The sequence below is a fragment of the Petromyzon marinus genome, unplaced genomic scaffold, assembly GCF_048934315.1.
Source record: "Petromyzon marinus isolate PM22_M1 ecotype Great Lakes invasive population unplaced genomic scaffold, UKy_Petmar_22M1.pri1.0 PM_Scaffold_201, whole genome shotgun sequence".
NCBI classification, from domain to species: Eukaryota; Metazoa; Chordata; class Hyperoartia; order Petromyzontiformes; family Petromyzontidae; genus Petromyzon; species Petromyzon marinus.
Window position 1 is genome coordinate 83,884 of NW_027423171.1, and position 18,367 is coordinate 102,250.

At 52.9% G+C, this 18,367-nt stretch overlaps 1 protein-coding gene across 1 annotated transcript in view; it reads right to left on the reverse strand.

Moving 5' to 3' along the window:
* Positions 1–18,367, reverse strand: part of LOC142922901 (glycogen [starch] synthase, muscle-like) — a 92,369-nt gene that overhangs the window by 18,705 nt on the left and 55,297 nt on the right. Inside the window, exons 8-10 of the mRNA XM_076063844.1 lie at positions 11,019–11,139; positions 2,869–2,975; positions 795–854 (exon numbers count right to left, since the gene is read on the reverse strand). Of these exons, the coding sequence (XP_075919959.1) occupies positions 795–854; positions 2,869–2,975; positions 11,019–11,139 (288 nt within the window). The remainder of the gene's footprint in view (positions 1–794; positions 855–2,868; positions 2,976–11,018; positions 11,140–18,367) is intronic.

Consider the following 18,367-nt stretch of genomic DNA (forward strand, 5'->3'; position numbering starts at 1 on the left):
AGCTGAGTGGACTTGCCGATGACTGGTACCAGCGGTGTCAAGATCGGCCTCTGTGGAGGAGGCTCGTGAAGGATGCTACTGGGCAGTTGGAGGCAGTAGCCCTCCAACAACAACGGAGGGCGGAGGAGCGACGCTCAGAACAACGAGCGGAGCGCCGGGTGGCTAAAGCACAGCAGGTTGGCACAGTAGGGGGCACAGGTGGTGCATCAGCCAGTCATCTCAGTCAGTCGACCCGTGGCACCTGGGTCTGCCCCGTGACCTCCTGCCAGCGGGCGTTCGACACTTCACGTGGCCTCAGGGTGCACATAGCCTGGCACAAGCGTCGTGGTGACGTCACCACCACTTAGTGGCGAAAGGCGGTTGTTGTTGTTGTTGTCTGTGAGTGTGTGTCTGTGTCTGCGTGTGTGTCTGCGTGTGTCTGTGTGTGTGTATCTGCGTGTGTGTGTGTATCTGCGTTTGTGTGTGTGTCTGCGTGTGTGTGTGTCTGTGTGTCTGTGTTTCTGTGTGTGTGTGTCTGTGTGTGTGTCTGTGTCTGCGTGTGTGTGTCTGTGTCTGCGTGTGTGTGTCTGTGTCTGCGTGTGTGTCTGTGTGTGTGTGTGTGTCTGTGTGTGTGTGTGTCTGTGTGTCTGTGTGTGTGTGTCTGTGTGTGTGTGTCTGTGTGTGTGTGTGTCTGTGTGTGTGTGTCTGTGTGTCTGTGTGTGTGTGTCTGTGTGTGTGTGTCTGAGTGTGTCTGTGTGTGTCTGTGTGTGTGTCTGTGTGTGTGTGTCTGTGTGTGTGCGTCTCTGTGGACTCACGCGAGCAGCGACTCGTACAGCTTCTTGCCAAACTTCTCCTTCACCAGGTGAGCCGTATCCCTGGTTAGTGAACAACAACCATCACAGCCACAACAACAACTGCCATCAACAACAGCCAACATCAAAAACAACCGTTGACTGTTGTGCCAGGCTAGGTGCAGGAGGAAGTGGTCACTGGACAGACCCTGCAGGTGCCATGGGTTGACTGCTGTGCCAGGCTAGGTGCAGGAGGTCACGGGACAGACCCAGCAGGTGCCATGGGTTGTACTGCTGTGCCAGGCTAGGTGCAGGAGGAGGTCACGGGACAGACCCAGCAGGTGCCATGGGTTGTACTGCTGTGCCAGGCCAGGTGCAGCAGGAGGAGGTCACGTGACAGACCCAGCAGGTGCCATGGGCTGACTGCTGTGCCAGGCTAGGTGCAGCTGTTTCCCCTACTGTGCCAACTTTCTGCGGCTTTATCCGCCCGGCGCTCCGCTCGTTGTTGTGAGCAGCGTCGCTCCTCTGCCCCTCCGCTGTTGTCGCTGGAGGGGCGACTGCCTCCAACTGCCCAGCAGCCTCACGGTGCACCTAGCCTGGCACTGTCCAGCAGCAGCGCCCTTCACGAGCCTCCTCCACAGAGGCCGATCTCGACACCGCCGGCAAGTCCACTCAGCTCCACGTCCTCCCCCTCACCATTGAATTGATAAAAGCTACCATACTGCCTCTACTTGATTATTGTGACATCGTGTATAAATCAGCCCCCAGTACTGTACTGAAGAAGCTTGATTTCATCTATCACTCGGCCTTAAGATTTGCATTGAACTTCCCATATAGGACTCACCACTGCGATCTCTACATTGGGTCAAACTTAACATCTCTTAATGATCGACGGCTTGTGCACCAGATCTTATTTATTCACGAGGTACTTACAAAGAAATCCGCAGACTACCTGCTGCTGGATCTCCTCACTGTTTCGAAGAACCAATGTGACCTAAGGTCTTCGCTCATTTACCAGCTTCACATTCCCTATTGCCGTACAAATACCGGAGGAAGAGCCTTTGCTGTTGATGCCCCCGGGGTCTGGAACGCTTTCGCCAATAAACTGCAACTTGGATCACACTATACCTGTGAGATCTTCACTCGAAAAACTGCTCTAGAGGAGCTGTACACCGCTAGCTGCCACTGCCATGCAGGGTGGCCTGCAATGAAACGTATCGCTCCGGATGACCGCCGCATTCAGCATGAGCTTGAGTTTTGATTACAGTGCGCTGATCTTTAAAGGTGCATTGAAAAATGTTTGATTCTCCTGCCGTTATGGAGTGACTCAGGCTGCCAGCTATGGCCGCAAAGTTTGGTCGTACGTGTTACGTGCAGATCGTTCATTGCGACATTTAAAATCACAGCTCACGAGACCACCGTCACACGTCGCTTTCATGGATTTATTTTCGGCGATCTCCAAAAACGTTTTGGTGAGGCCGCGCTTTGTTTGATGAGGCACAGAGTTAGCGCGATAACTTTCATCTTTTTCGATGTGAAGCTTTCGTGACTGCAGGGATTAATATTCTTGGTTCTTTCGGTAAAGTCACCACCACGTAGATAGGGAAACAATACAATAATAAAAATATAAAACAATACAATTATTGTAAAACAATAAAATTGTTCTTCTTTGGTTCTTTCGGTAAAGTCACCACCACGTAGAAGGGAAACAATAAAATAATAAAAATATAAAACAATAAAATTATTGTAAAACAATAAAATTATTGTAAAACAATAAAATTGTTATTCTTGGTTCTTTCGGTAAAGTAACCACCGCATAGATAGAAACAATAAAATAATTAAACATAATAAAATAAAATTGAATTTCTCGCGACGTTTCTGCCACAACACAAGTAGCCTTGCTCAGGTGAAGAGACACGACTGTCCAGAAGGACAGCGCGTGAGTGAACACTGCCAAGCAAGGACGGCGCCCCTCACCACCACCACCACCCCCGTGCCCCTCCCCCTCACCACCCCCCCCTCACCCCCCCCATGCCCCCCCCCACCCCCCGTGCCCCCCCCCCCTCACTACCACCCCCTGCTACACCCCCCCCCTCACCAGAGCTGCTTCCGCACCGCCTGCCCCTTGAGGGTCTCCACGTTGAAGTTGTTGGTCTTGGCAGGCATGATGAAGAACACCACCACCGTGACGTCACAGCGATTCACCTGCACCACCAACAACAACAACCACACCATCAACAATCACCACCACAACATCAACAACAACATGAACAACAACCACAACAACATCATCAACAACAACAACATCATCAACAACAACATGAACAACAACCACAACAACATCATCAACAACATCATCAACAACAACATCAACAACAACATCATCAACAACAATAACCACAATGACTCTGGCTCCGGTTTAGTGGTAGTAGTGGTAGTAGTGGTGGTATTAGTGGTGGTAGTAGTGGTAGTAGTAGTGGTAGTAGTGGTAGTAGTAGTGGTAGTAGTGGTAGTAGTGGTAGTGGTAGTAGTGGTAGTGGTAGTAGTGGTAGCAGTTGTGGTAGTAGTGGTAGTAGTAGTGGTAGTAGTGGTGGTAGTGGTGGTAGTGGTGGTAGTAGTGGTGGTAGTGGTGGTAGTAGTAGTGGTAGTAGTAGTGGTGGTAGTAGTGGTGGTAGTAGTAGTGGTGGTAGTAGTGGTAGTAGTGGTGGTAGTAGTAGTGGTAGTGGTGGTAGTAGTGGTAGTAGTAGTGGTAGTAGTGGTGGTAGTAGTGGTGGTAGTAGTGGTGGTAGTAGTAGTGGTAGTAGTAGTGGTAGTGGTGGTAGTAGTGGTGGTAGTAGTAGTGGTAGTGGTGGTAGTAGTGGTGGTAGTAGTGGTGGTAGTAGTAGTGGTGGTAGTAGTGGTGGTAGTAGTGGTAGTAGTGGTAGTAGTAGTAGTGGTGGTAGTGGTGGTAGTAGTGGTGGTAGTAGTGGTGGTAGTGGTGGTGGTAGTAGTGGTAGTAGTGGTGGTAGTGGTGGTAGTGGTGGTAGTAGTGGTGGTAGTAGTGGTAGTGGTGGTAGTAGTGGTAGTAGTGGTGGTAGTAGTGGTGGTAGTAGTAGTGGTAGTAGTAGTGGTAGTAGTAGTGGTGGTAGTAGTGGTGGTAGTAGTGGTAGTGGTGGTAGTGGTGGTAGTAGTGGTGGTAGTGGTGGTAGTGGTGGTAGTAGTGGTGGTAGTGGTGGTAGTAGTGGTAGTGGTGGTGGTAGTGGTGGTAGTAGTGGTAGTAGTGGTGGTAGTGGTGGTAGTAGTGGTAGTAGTGGTGGTAGTGGTGGTAGTAGTGGTAGTAGTGGTGGTAGTAGTAGTGGTAGTAGTGGTGGTAGTAGTAGTGGTAGTAGTAGTGGTAGTGGTGGTAGTGGTGGTAGTAGTGGTGGTAGTGGTGGTAGTAGTGCTGGTTCTTTCGGTAAAGTCACCACCACGTAGATAGAGAAACAATAAAATAATAAAAATATAAACCAATAAAATTTATCACGACGTTTCGACTGCAACACAAGAAGCAATCATCATCAGGTGTGAAAACCACCACGTAGAAGGGAAACAATAAAATAATAAAAATATAAAACAATAAAATTCTCACGACGTTTCGACTGCAACACAAGAAGCAATCATCATCAGGTGTGAAAAGCACGGCAAGAACATTTGAAAAAAGTGGCGGTTATGTTTTAATGACGTTAAAAATAACCGGCACTTTTTTCAAATTTTTAATGACGTTAAAATTAAGCGCCACTTTTTTTCAAATTTTTTATGATGTTAAAAATAACCGCCACTTTTTTTCAAATTTTTAATAACGTTAAAAATAACCGCCACTTTTTTTCAAATTTTTAATGACGTTAAAAATAACCGCCACTTTTTTTCAAATTTTTAATGACGTTAAAAATAACCGCCACTTTTTTTCAAATTTTCTTGCCGTGCTTTTCACACCTGATGATGATTGCTGCTTCTTGTGTTGCAGTCGAAACGTCGCGAGAATTTTATCGTTTCATATTTTAATTTTTTTCGTTCGTTAACTTTCTGCACGGACGTTTCTGCCGTGCCGAGCGAAGCTGAACACGGCGTCGAAGGTCACACAGCCAGGATTGTTGGGGGTTGTTGCTAGTGGGAGGACACGCTGGTCGTTTATCTTGACGTTGCGACGATGTAAGTTGGATGGATGCGGATCAGGCGTGAAAAGGGGGCGATTGTTGATTTGGACGTTGAGAGTTGAAGCGATCCATCGACTGGGAAAGTGCTGAGCCGTTTTCGATACACGGCCACACACCACAGTACACAGTCACAGGTACACAGTCACAGGTACACAGTCACAGGTACACAGTCACAGGTACACAGTCACACACCACAGTACACAGTCACAGGTACACAGTCACAGGTACACAGTCACGACGTCTTGGGTTACGACGTCTTGGGGTACGACGTCTTGGGGTACGACGTCTTGGGGTACGACGCCTTGGGGTACGACTTCTTGGGGTACAACGTCTTGGGGTATGACGCCTTGGGGTACGACTTCTTGGGTTACGACGTCTTGGGGTACGACGTCTTGGGGTACGACGTCTTGGGTACGACGTCTTGGGGTACGACTTCTTGGGGTACGACGTCTTGGGGTACGACGTCTTGTTGAGGTACGACGTCTTGGGGTACGACGTCTTGGGGTACGACTTCTTGGGTTACGACGTCTTGGGGTACGACGCCTTGCTTGGGGTACGACGCCTTGGGGTACGACGTCTTGGGGTACGACGCCTTGGGGTACAACGTCTTGGGGTACAACGTCTTGGGGTACGACGTCTTGGGTACGACGCCTTGGGGTACAACGTCTCGGGGTACGACGTCTCGGGGTACGACGCCTTGGGGTACGACGTCTTGGGGTACGACGCCTTGGGGTACGACGCCTTGGGGTACGACGTCTTGGGGTACGACATCTTGGGGTAAGACGTCTTGGGGTACGAAGTCTTGGGTACGACGTCTTGGGTACGACGTCTTGGGGTACGACGTCTTGGGGTACGACGCCTTGGGGTACGACGTCTTGGGTACGACGTCTTGGGTACGACGTCTTGGGGTACGACGCCTTGGGGTACGACGTCTTGGGGTACGACATCTTGGGGTAAGACGTCTTGGGGTACGAAGTCTTGGGTACGACGTCTTGGGTACGACGTCTTGGGGTACGACGCCTTGGGGTACGACGCCTTGGGGTACGACGTCTTGGGTACGACGTCTTGGGGTACGACGTCTTGCTTGGGGTACGACGTCTTGGGGTACGAAGTCTTGGGTACGACGTCTTGGGGTACGACGTCTTGCTTGGGGTATGACGTCTTGCTTGGGGTACGACGTCTTGGGGTACGACGTCTTGAGGTACGACGTCTTGGGGTACGAAGTCTTGGGTACGACGTCTTGGGGTACGACGCCTTGGGGTACGACGTCTTGGGTACGACGTCTTGGGGTACGACGTCTTGGGTACGACGTCTTGGGGTACGACGTCTTGGGGTACGACGTCTTGGGTACGACGTCTTGGGGTACGACGCCTTGGGGTACGACGTCTTGGGGTACGACGCCTTGGGGTACGACGCCTTGGGGTACGACGTCTTGGGGTACGACGTCTTGGGGTAAGACGTCTTGGCGTACGAAGTCTTGGGTATGACGTCTTGGGTACGACGTCTTGGGTACGACGTCTTGGGGTACGACGTCTTGCTTGGGGTACGACGTCTTGGGGTACGACGCCTTGCTTGGGGTACGTCTTGGGGTACGACGTCTTGGGTACGACGTCTTGGGGTACGACGTCTTGCTTGGGGTACGACGTCTTGGGGTACGACTTCTTGGGGTACGACGTCTTGGGGTACGACGTCTTGCTTGGGGTACGTCTTGGGGTACGACGTTTTGGGGTACGACGTCTTGGGGTACGACGTCTTGCTTGGGGTACGACGTCTTGGGGTACAACGTCTTGGGGTACGACGTCTTGGGTACGACGTCTTGGGTACGACGTCTTGGGGTACGAAGTCTTGGGTACGACGTCTTGGGGTACGACGCCTTGGGGTACGACGTCTTGGGTACGACGTTTTGGGGTACGACGTCTTGGGGTACGACGTCTTGGGTACGACGTCTTGGGGTACGACGTCTTGGGGTAAGACGTCTTGGGGTACGAAGTCTTGGGTATGACGTCTTGGGTACGACGTCTTGGGGTACGACGTTTTGGGGTACGACGTCTTGGGGTACGACGTCTTGGGGTACGACGTCTTGGGGTACGACGTCTTGGGGTACGTCTTGCTTGGGGTACGACGTCTTGGGGTATGACGTCTTGGGGTACGACGCCTTGGGGTACGACGTCTTGGGGTACGACGTCTTGGGGTACGACGTCATGTGATACGTCTTGCTTGGGGTACGACGTCTTGCTTGGGGTACGACGTCTTGGGGTACGACGTCTTGGGGTACAACGTCTTGGGGTACGACGCCTTGGGGTACGACGTCTTGGGGTACGACGTCTTGCTTGGGGTACGACGTCTTGGGGTACGACGTCTTGGGGTACGACGTCTTGGGGTACGACGCCTTGGGGTACGACGCCTTGGGGTACGACGTCTTGGGGTACGACGTCTTGCTTGGGGTACGAGGCGTTTGCTAGAACTTGTATGGGTCGGGATGAGTCACCGTCCACGGTACCCGCGCACACAACAACACGGTTACGGCTCTAACAAGCCGTAAGAGTGTTGCGTGGAATGACCAGACAGTGTCACACTTCAGGAACATTCTTAGAAGAAGGCAAAAACAAACTTCCAATGGGCAGGTTTTTAGTCAAACTCAAACCTGGTGAGCCTCAACCCGGTCCAAGTCAAGAAAAAAAGACAGAAAGAAATTAGAAAACCCACCTCCCCCCCCCCCCCCCACAGAATTTCAGCTTCCTGAAGTTTTAATGGAAGGGGACTCTCCTTGCAAAAAATATCATCTCCCCCTCCTCCGGCTCCTCCTCCCCTTCCTCACCACCATCCCCGTAGGCTATCAACTCCTCTCAGCAAGCTACATTGTATTTTTATTTCAATTTACTAAAATGTATTCGTGCATTTATTTTAATGCACGTATGCATTTTCAGTAATAAGTAGTGTCTACATTATTTCATACGGCCACATTAACGTACAACGTGCCATCTGAAAATATCATTTCTCATACTCTGGAACGGATTATTTCCGCTTGTGTTGTGGCCGAAACGTCGTGAGAATATTATTGTGTTATTTTATTTTATCAATTTATTATTTTATTCTCATTCCACGTGGTGGTGACTTTACCGAAAGAACCAAAGAAGATGAATCATTGCAGTCACGAAAGCTTTAAATCGATATTTTATTCTCATTCTACGTGGTGGTGACTTTACCGAAAGAACTAAAGAAGATGAATCGTTGCAGTCACGAAAGATTTAAATCGAAACTCTACACTACACCACTATTCACTACACTATACACTACACTACTATACACTACTATACACTACACTACTATACCCTACACTATACACTACACTATACACTACACTATACACTACACTATTCACTACACTACTATACACTACACTATACTATACACTACACTATACTATACACTACACTACTATACACTACACTATACACTACACTATACACTACACTATACACTACACTATTCACTACACTATTCACTACACTACTATACACTACACTATACACTACACTATACACTACACTATACACTACACTATTCACTACACTACTATACACTACTACACTACACTATACACTACACTATACACTACACTATACACTACACTATACACTACACTATACACTACATTATACACTACACTATACACTACACTATACACTACACTATACACTATACACTACACTATACACTACACTATACACTACATTATACACTACACTATACACTACACTATACACTACATTATACACTACACTATACACTACACTATACACTACACTATTCACTACACTACTATACACTACACTACTACACACTACTATATTGTCAGAGCGCGTGTCCGCCAACCGATGGCGTCCAGTTCAACAGCCTGACTCTCTCTAAATCATTCCTGAAGTTAACATTTGTCGAACGTCACCCCGGGCCTGAAATCCTGGCTCCGCTCCCCGGGTGTAGAAAGCCTTTTGTAAGGTGAAGGGCAGTGACAATAGTGTGGGATGAGGGCTTTTTCGGGTGGTTAGGTGGACAAGAGCTGTTGTTGTTGATGGGTGTGCCGGGCGAAAGCAGTGTTGGCGAGTCGATGGAGGTAACTTGGTGGTGATGACTGGAAGGACCAAAGGCCTCGGGAATCTTGATTGATGGGCATCGGCCTGTAGGGCGGTGCTCGATTCAGGTCTCTGCCGGGGTTTTTGGAAGTGGGATTGATTGCCGATGATTTCCAGATGGCCGGAATGAGGTTGCACTGGGGGTGAGGCGCTAGCGGTGGAGGCGAGGTGTTCGAGGTGGGGCATCGCTATGCCATCGGGGCCAACTGCGGAATCATTTTTGGCTTTTCTGACGGCTAGTTTCACCTCCTTCAAGGCGAAATTGGGGAGGGGGGCGTTGTTTTATTGGTAGTTCCTTGATTTGACGGAGTTTTTTTGACGGGTGGATTTATTGGAAGAGTGTGGGGAGACCGATGAGAAGAGTTTGTTGAAGTTGTTGGCGATGTTATTATTGTTCTTCTTTGGTTCTTTCGGTAAAGTCACGTAGAATGAGAATAAAATAATAAATTGATAAAATAAAATAACACTGATATTCTCACGACGTTTCGGACTTTTAATAAAGTTGAGGCTTAAAAGGCCGTGATCTGAACGTGGCTCTTTCACTCCAGCGCTGTCCTACCAGACAGTCTCGTCCCCTTCACCTGATGAAGGCCGCTTGTGTTGTGGCCGAAACGTCGTGAGAATATTATTGTGTTATTTTATTTTATCAATTTATGATTTTATTCTCATTCTACGTGACTTTACCGAAAGAACCAAAGAAGATGAATCATTGCAGTCACGAAAGCTTTAAATCGAAAGTTATTATTGTTGTTGTTTATGATGGATTTGTTGTTGAAAGTGATTCGTGAAATTTGGGTGGTGGTTTGGAGTGTCCGTCTAAGGCTTCGGTGGTCTTCCAGAGTTTTTTCTGAGTTTTGGGCGACGGTCAAAAGATTCAACAAACTCGTGCCAGCGTTCTGTTTCGTCTCGATGGATTAGCTTTGTGATTTCAATATTGAAGGCCGTGATTTGTGGTGATGTAGGATTTTCAGTCCTAACAGTGTATCCCGAGCAAGGTGGTGGTAGTGGTGGTAGTAGTGGTAGTAGTAGCAGTGGTAGTGGTGGTGGTAGTGGTAGTAGTAGTAGTGGTGGTAGTAGTGGTGGTGGTAGTGGTAGTAGTGGTAGTGGTGGTAGTGGTGGTGGTGACCTTGAGGGGGTAGTGGTGGTGGTAGTGGTGGTGGTAGTGGTGGTGGTAGTGGTGACCTTGAGGAGAAAGTGGGGTGGTAGTGGTGGTAGTGGTGGTGGTAGTGGTGGTAGTGGTGGTGGTAGTGGTGGTAGTGGTGGTGGTAGTGGTGGTAGTAGTAGTGGTGGTGGTAGTAGTGGTGGTGGTAGTAGTGGTGGTGACCTTGAGGAGGTAGTGGTGTTGGTAGTGGTGGTGGTAGTGGTGACCTTGAGGAGGTAGTGGTGTTGGTAGTAGTGGTGGTAGTGGTGACCTTGAGGAGGTAGTGGTGGTGGTAGTGGTGGTGGTGACCTTGAGGAGGTAGTGGTGTTGGTAGTGGTGGTGGTAGTGGTGACCTTGAGGAGGTAGTGGTGTTGGTAGTAGTGGTGGTAGTGGTGACCTTGAGGAGGTAGTGGTGGTGGTAGTGGTGGTGGTGACCTTGAGGAGGTAGTGGTGGTGGTAGTGGGGGTGGTGACCTTGAGGAGGTAGTGGTGGTGGTAGTGGGGGTGGTGGTGGTGACCTTGAGGAGGTAGTGGTGGTGGTGGTGACCTTGAGGAGGTAGTGGTGGTGGTAGTGGTGGTGGTGACCTTGAGGAGGTAGTGGTGGTGGTAGTGGTGGTGGTAGTGGTGGTGGTGGTGGTGACCTTGAGGAGGTAGTGGTGGTGGTAGTGGTGGTGGTAGTGGTAGTGGTGGTGGTAGTGGTGACCTTGAGGAGGTAGTGGTGGTGGTAGTGGTGGTGGTAGTGGTGGTGGTAGTGGTGACCTTGAGGAGGTAGTGGTGTTGGTAGTGTTGGTGGTGGTGGTGACCTTGAGGAGGTAGTTAAGCCGAGCGAGAGATTCGATGAAGAGGTCGGCTCCCTTGTTAGAGAATTCGTAGCGACCCGCGATGAAGAAGTACAGAGTCTTCTCTAGATTAAAGTCCATGTGTCTGCACAGCCACAACCACACAACACCACAACCACACAGCTACAGCACCACCACACAGCTACAACACTACCACACAGCTACAGCACCACCACACAGCTACAACACTACCACACAGCACCACCACACAGCTACAGCACCACCACACAGCTACAACACTACCACACAGCACCACCACACAACTACAGCACCACCACACAGCTACAACACCACCACAACCACTCAGCTACAACACCACCACACACCACCACACAGCTACAGCACCACCACACAGCTACAGCACCACCACAACCACACACCACCACACAGCTACAGCACCACAGCTACAACACTACCACACAACTACAGCACCACCACACAGCTACAGCTACAACACCACCACACAGCTACAGCTACAACACCACACAGCTACAACACCACCACACAGCACCACCACACAGCTACAGCACCACCACACAGCTACAACACCACCACCACACAGCACCACCACACAGCTACAGCACCACCACACAGCACCACCACACAGCACCACACAGCACCACACAGCTACAACACCACCACACAGCACCACCACACAGCTACAGCACCACCACAACCGCACACCACCACACAGCTACAACACCACCACAACCACCCAACCACACAGCTACAACACCACCACACAGCTACAGCACCACCACAACCACACAACCACACACCACCACACAGCTACAGCACCACCACACAGCACCACCACACAGCTACAACACCACCACAACCACACACCACCACACAGCTACAACACTACCACACACCACCACAACCACACAACTACAACACCACCACACAGCTACAGCACCACCACACAGCTATAACACTACCACAACCACACAACCACACACCACCACAACCACACATCTACAACACCACCACACAGCTACAACACCACCACACAGCTACAACACCACAGCTACAACACCACCACACAACTACAACACCACCACACAGCTACAGCACCACAACCACACAGCTACAACACCACCACACAGCTACAGCACCACCACACAGCTACAACACCACCACACAGCTACAGCACCACAACCACACAGCTACAACACCACCACACAGCTACAGCACCACCACACAGCTACAACACCACCACAACCACACAGCACCACGACACAACCACACAGCAACACCACCACCACCACAACCACTACACAACCACACAGCTTCACAACCACACAGCTACACAATCATAACCGCACAACTACAACCACGCAGCTACACCACCACCGTCGGGGTAGGGGAGCGAGCAGGTGAGTGACTGAGCTGGTGAGTGACTGAGCAGGCGAGTGACTGAGCTGGTGAGTGACTGAGCAGGTGAGTGACTGAGCTGGCGAGTGACTGAGCAGGTGAGTGACTGAGCAGGCGAGTGACTCAGCAGGTGAGTGACTGAGCAGGCGAGTGACTGAGCAGGCGAGTGACTGAGCAGGCGAGTGACTGAGCAGGCGAGTGACTGAGCAGGCGAGTGACTGAGCAGGCGAGTGACTGAGCAGGCGAGTGACTGAGCTGGTGAGTGACTCAGCACGCGAGTGACTCAGCAGATGAGTGACTGAGCAGGTGAGTGACTGAGCTGGTGAGTGACTCAGCACGCGAGTGACTGAGCAGGCGAGTGACTGAGCAGGCGGGTGACTGAGCTGGTGAGTGACTCAGCACGCGAGTGACTCAGCAGGTGAGTGACTGAGCTGGCGAGTGACTGAGCTGGTGAGTGACTCAGCACGCGAGTGACTCAGCAGGCGAGTGACTCAGCAGGCGAGTGACTCAGCAGGCGAGTGACTCAGCAGGTGAGTGACTGAGCAGGTGAGTGACTGAGCAGGTGAGTGACTGAGCAGGCGAGTGACTGAGCAGGTGAGTGACTGAGCAGGTGAGTGACTGAGCAGACGAGTGACTCAGCAGGCGAGTGACTCAGCTGGTGAGTGACTGAGCAGGTGAGTGACTCAGCAGGTGAGTGACTCAGCTGGTGAGTGACTGAGCAGGTGAGTGACTCAGCAGGTGAGTGACTGAGCAGGTGAGTGACTGAGCAGGCGAGTGACTGAGCTGGTGAGTGACTGAGCTGGTGAGTGACTCAGCAGGTGAGTGACTGAGCAGGCGAGTGACTGAGCAGGCGAGTGCCTCAGCAGGTGAGTGACTGAGCTGGTGAGTGACTGAGCTGGCGAGTGACTGAGCTGCCGAGTGATTGAGCTGGTGAGTGACTGAGCAGGCGAGTGACTGAGCTGGCGAGTGACTGAGCAGGTGAGTGACTGAGCTGGTGAGTGACTGAGCAGGCGAGTGACTCAGCAGGTGAGTGACTGAGCAGGCGAGTGACTGAGCAGGTGAGTGGCTCAGCCGGCGAGTGACTGAGCAGGCGAGTGACTCAGCAGGTGAGTGACTGAGCAGGCGAGTGACTGAGCTGGTGGGTGACTGAGCAGGTGAGTGACTGAGCAGGTGAGTGACTGAACAGGTGAGTGACTCAGCAGGCGAGTGACTGAGCTGGTGAGTAACTGAGCAGGCGAGTGACTGAGCAGGCGAGTGACTCAGCAGGCGAGTGACTGAGCAGGCGAGTGACTCAGCAGGCGAGTGACTGAGCAGGCGAGTGACTGAGAAGGCGAGTGACTGAGCAGGCGAGTGACTCAGCAGGCGAGTGACTGAGCTGCCGAGTGACTCAGCAGGTGAGTGACTGAGCTGCCGAGTGACTGAGCAGGTGAGTGACTGAGCAGGCGAGTGACTGAGCTGCCGAGTGACTCAGCAGGTGAGTGACTCAGCTGCCGAGTGACTGAGCTGGTGAGTGACTGAGCTGGTGAGTGACTCAGCAGGTGAGTGACTGAGCAGGCGAGTGACTGAGCAGGCGAGTGCCTCAGCAGGTGAGTGACTGAGCTGGTGAGTGACTGAGCTGGCGAGTGACTGAGCTGCCGAGTGATTGAGCTGGTGAGTGACTGAGCAGGCGAGTGACTGAGCTGGCGAGTGACTGAGCAGGTGAGTGACTGAGCTGGTGAGTGACTGAGCAGGCGAGTGACTCAGCAGGTGAGTGACTGAGCAGGCGAGTGACTGAGCAGGTGAGTGGCTCAGCAGGCGAGTGACTGAGCAGGCGAGTGACTCAGCAGGTGAGTGACTGAGCAGGCGAGTGACTGAGCTGGTGGGTGACTGAGCAGGTGAGTGACTGAGCAGGTGAGTGACTGAGCAGGTGAGTGACTCAGCAGGCGAGTGACTGAGCTGGTGAGTAACTGAGCAGGCGAGTGACTGAGCAGGCGAGTGACTCAGCAGGCGAGTGACTGAGTAGGCGAGTGACTGAGAAGGCGAGTGACTGAGCAGGCGAGTGACTCAGCAGGCGAGTGACTGAGCTGCCGAGTGACTGAGCAGGTGAGTGACTGAGCTGCCGAGTGACTGAGCAGGTGAGTGACTGAGGAGGCGAGTGACTTGAGCTGCCGAGTGACTCAGCAGGTGAGTGACTCAACTGCCGAGTGACTGAGCTGGTGAGTGACTGAGTTGGTGAGTGACTCAGCAGGTGAGTGACTGAGCAGGCGAGTGACTGAGCAGGCGAGTGACTGAGCAGGCGGGTGACTCAGCAGGTGAGTGACTGAGCTGGCGAGTGACTGAGCTGGTGAGTGACTGAGCAGGTGAGTGACTCAGCAGGTGAGTGACTGAGCTGGCGAGTGACTGAGCTGGTGAGTGACTGAGCAGATGAGTGACTCAGCAGGTGAGTGACTGAGCAGGCGAGTGACTGAGCTGGTGAGTGACTCAGCAGGCGAGTGACTGAGCAGGTGAGTGACTCAGCAGGTGAGTGACTGAGCTGGTGAGTGACTGAGCAGGCGAGTGACTGAGCTGGTGAGTGACTGAGCAGGCGAGTGACTCAGCAGGTGAGTGACTGAGCAGGCGAGTGACTGAGCAGGTGAGTGACTGAGCAGGCGAGTGACTCAGCAGGCGAGTGACTGAGCAGGCGAGTGACTGAGCAGGTGAGTGACTGAGCTGGCGAGTGAATGAGCTGGTGAGTGACTGAGCAGGCGAGTGACTCAGCAGGTGAGTCACTGAGCAGGTGAGTGACTGAGCTGGCGAGTGACTGAGCTGGTGAGTGACTCAGCAGGCGAGTGACTGAGCAGGTGAGTGACTGAGCAGGTGAGTGACTGAGCAGACGAGTGACTCAGCAGGCGAGTGACTCAGCTGGTGAGTGACTGAGCAGGTGAGTGACTCAGCAGGTGAGTGACTCAGCTGGTGAGTGACTGAGCAGGTGAGTGACTCAGCAGGTGAGTGACTGAGCAGGTGAGTGACTGAGCAGGCGAGTGACTGAGCTGGTGAGTGACTGAGCTGGTGAGTGACTCAGCAGGTGAGTGACTGAGCAGGCGAGTGACTGAGCAGGCGAGTGCCTCAGCAGGTGAGTGACTGAGCTGGTGAGTGACTGAGCTGGCGAGTGACTGAGCTGCCGAGTGATTGAGCTGGTGAGTGACTGAGCAGGCGAGTGACTGAGCTGGCGAGTGACTGAGCAGGTGAGTGACTGAGCTGGTGAGTGACTGAGCAGGCGAGTGACTCAGCAGGTGAGTGACTGAGCTGCCGAGTGACTCAGCAGGTGAGTGACTCAGCTGCCGAGTGACTGAGCTGGTGAGTGACTGAGCTGGTGAGTGACTCAGCAGGTGATTGACTGAGCAGGCGAGTGACTGAGCAGGCGAGTGACTGAGCAGGCGGGTGACTCAGCAGGTGAGTGACTGAGCTGGTGAGTGACTGAGCAGGTGAGTGACTCAGCAGGTGAGTGACTGAGCTGGCGAGTGACTGAGCTGGTGAGTGACTGAGCAGATGAGTGACTCAGCAGGTGAGTGACTCAGCACGCGAGTGACTGAGCAGGCGAGTGACTGAGCAGGCGGGTGACTGAGCTGGTGAGTGACTCAGCACGCGAGTGACTCAGCAGGTGAGTGACTGAGCTGGCGAGTGACTGAGCTGGTGAGTGACTCAGCACGCGAGTGACTCAGCAGGCGAGTGACTCAGCAGGCGAGTGACTCAGCAGGCGAGTGACTCAGCAGGTGAGTGACTGAGCAGGTGAGAGACTGAGCAGGTGAGTGACTGAGCAGGCGAGTGACTGAGCAGGTGAGTGACTGAGCAGGTGAGTGACTGAGCAGACGAGTCACTCAGCAGGCGAGTGACTCAGCTGGTGAGTGACTGAGAAGGTGAGTGACTCAGCAGGTGAGTGACTCAGCTGGTGAGTGACTGAGCAGGTGAGTGACTCAGCAGGTGAGTGACTGAGCAGGTGAGTGACTGAGCAGGCGAGTGACTGAGCTGGTGAGTGACTGAGCTGGTGAGTGACTCAGCAGGTGAGTGACTGAGCAGGCGAGTGACTGAGCAGGCGAGTGCCTCAGCAGGTGAGTGACTGAGCTGGTGAGTGACTGAGCTGGCGAGTGACTGAGCTGCCGAGTGATTGAGCTGGTGAGTGACTGAGCAGGCGAGTGACTGAGCTGGCGAGTGACTGAGCAGGTGAGTGACTGAGCTGGTGAGTGACTGAGCAGGCGAGTGACTCAGCAGGTGAGTGACTGAGCAGGCGAGTGACTGAGCAGGTGAGTGGCTCAGCAGGCAAGTGACTGAGGAGGCGAGTGACTCAGCAGGTGAGTGACTGAGCAGGCGAGTGACTGAGCTGGTGGGTGACTGAGCAGGTGAGTGACTGAGCAGGTGAGTGACTGAGCAGGTGAGTGACTCAGCAGGCGAGTGACTGAGCTGGTGAGTAACTGAGCAGGCGAGTGACTGACCAGGCGAGTGACTCAGCAGGCGAGTGACTGAGCAGGCGAGTGACTGAGAAGGCGAGTGACTGAGCAGGCGAGTGATTCAGCAGGCGAGTGACTGAGCTGCCGAGTGACTCAGCAGGTGAGTGACTGAGCTGCCGAGTGACTGAGCAGGTGAGTGACTGAGCAGGCGAGTGACTGAGCTGCCGAGTGACTCAGCAGGTGAGTGACTCAGCTGCCGAGTGACTGAGCTGGTGAGTGACTGAGCTGGTGAGTGACTCAGCAGGTGAGTGACTGAGCAGGCGAGTGACTGAGCAGGCGAGTGACTGAGCAGGCGGGTGACTCAGCAGGTGAGTGACTGAGCTGGCGAGTGACTGAGCTGGTGAGTGACTGAGCAGGTGAGTGACTCAGCAGGTGAGTGACTGAGCTGGCGAGTGACTGAGCTGGTGAGTGACTGAGCAGATGAGTGACTCAGCAGGTGAGTGACTGAGCAGGCAAGTGACTGAGCTGGTGAGTGACTCAGCAGGCGAGTGACTGAGCAGGTGAGTGACTCAGCAGGTGAGTGACTGAGCTGGTGAGTGACTGAGCAGGCGAGTGACTGAGCTGGTGAGTGACTGAGCAGGCGAGTGACTCAGCAGGTGAGTGACTGAGCAGGCGAGTGACTGAGCAGGTGAGTGACTGAGCAGGCGAGTGACTCAGCAGGCGAGTGACTGAGCAGGCGAGTGACTGAGCAGGTGAGTGACTGAGCTGGCGAGTGACTGAGCTGGTGAGTGACTGAGCAGGCGAGTGACTCAGCAGGTGAGTGACTGAGCAGGTGAGTGACTGAGCTGGCGAGTGACTGAGCTGGTGAGTGACTCAGCAGGCGAGTGACTCAGCACGTGAGTGACTGAGCTGGTGAGTGACTGAGCAGGCGAGTGACTCAGCAGGTGAGTGACTGAGCTGGTGAGTGACTGAGCTGGTGAGTGACTGAGCTGGTGAGTGACTGAGCAGGTGAGTGACTGAGCAGGTGAGTGACTCAGCAGGTGAGTGACTGAGCTCGTGAGTGACTGAGCTGCCGAGTGACTGAGCTGGTGAGTGAGTGAGCAGGTGAGTGACTGAGCTGGTGAGTGACTGAACTGCCGAGTGACTGAGCTGGCGAGTGACTGAGCAGGTGAGCGAGTGAGCAGGTGAGTGACTGAGCTGGTGAGTGACTGAGCAGGTGAGTGACTGAGCTGGTGAGTGACTCAGCAGGTGAGTGACTCAGCAGGTGAGTGACTGAGCAGGCGAGTGACTGAGCAGGTGAGTGACTGAGCAGGTGAGTGACTGAGCAGGTGAGTGACTCAGCAGGCGAGTGACTGAGCTGGTGAGTGACTGAGCAGGCGAGTGACTGAGCAGGCGAGTGACTCAGCAGGCGAGTGACTGAGCAGGCGAGTGACTGAGCAGGCGAGTGACTGAGCAGGCGAGTGACTCAGCAGGCGAGTGACTGAGCTGCCGAGTGACTCAGCAGGTGAGTGACTGAGCTGCCGAGTGACTGAG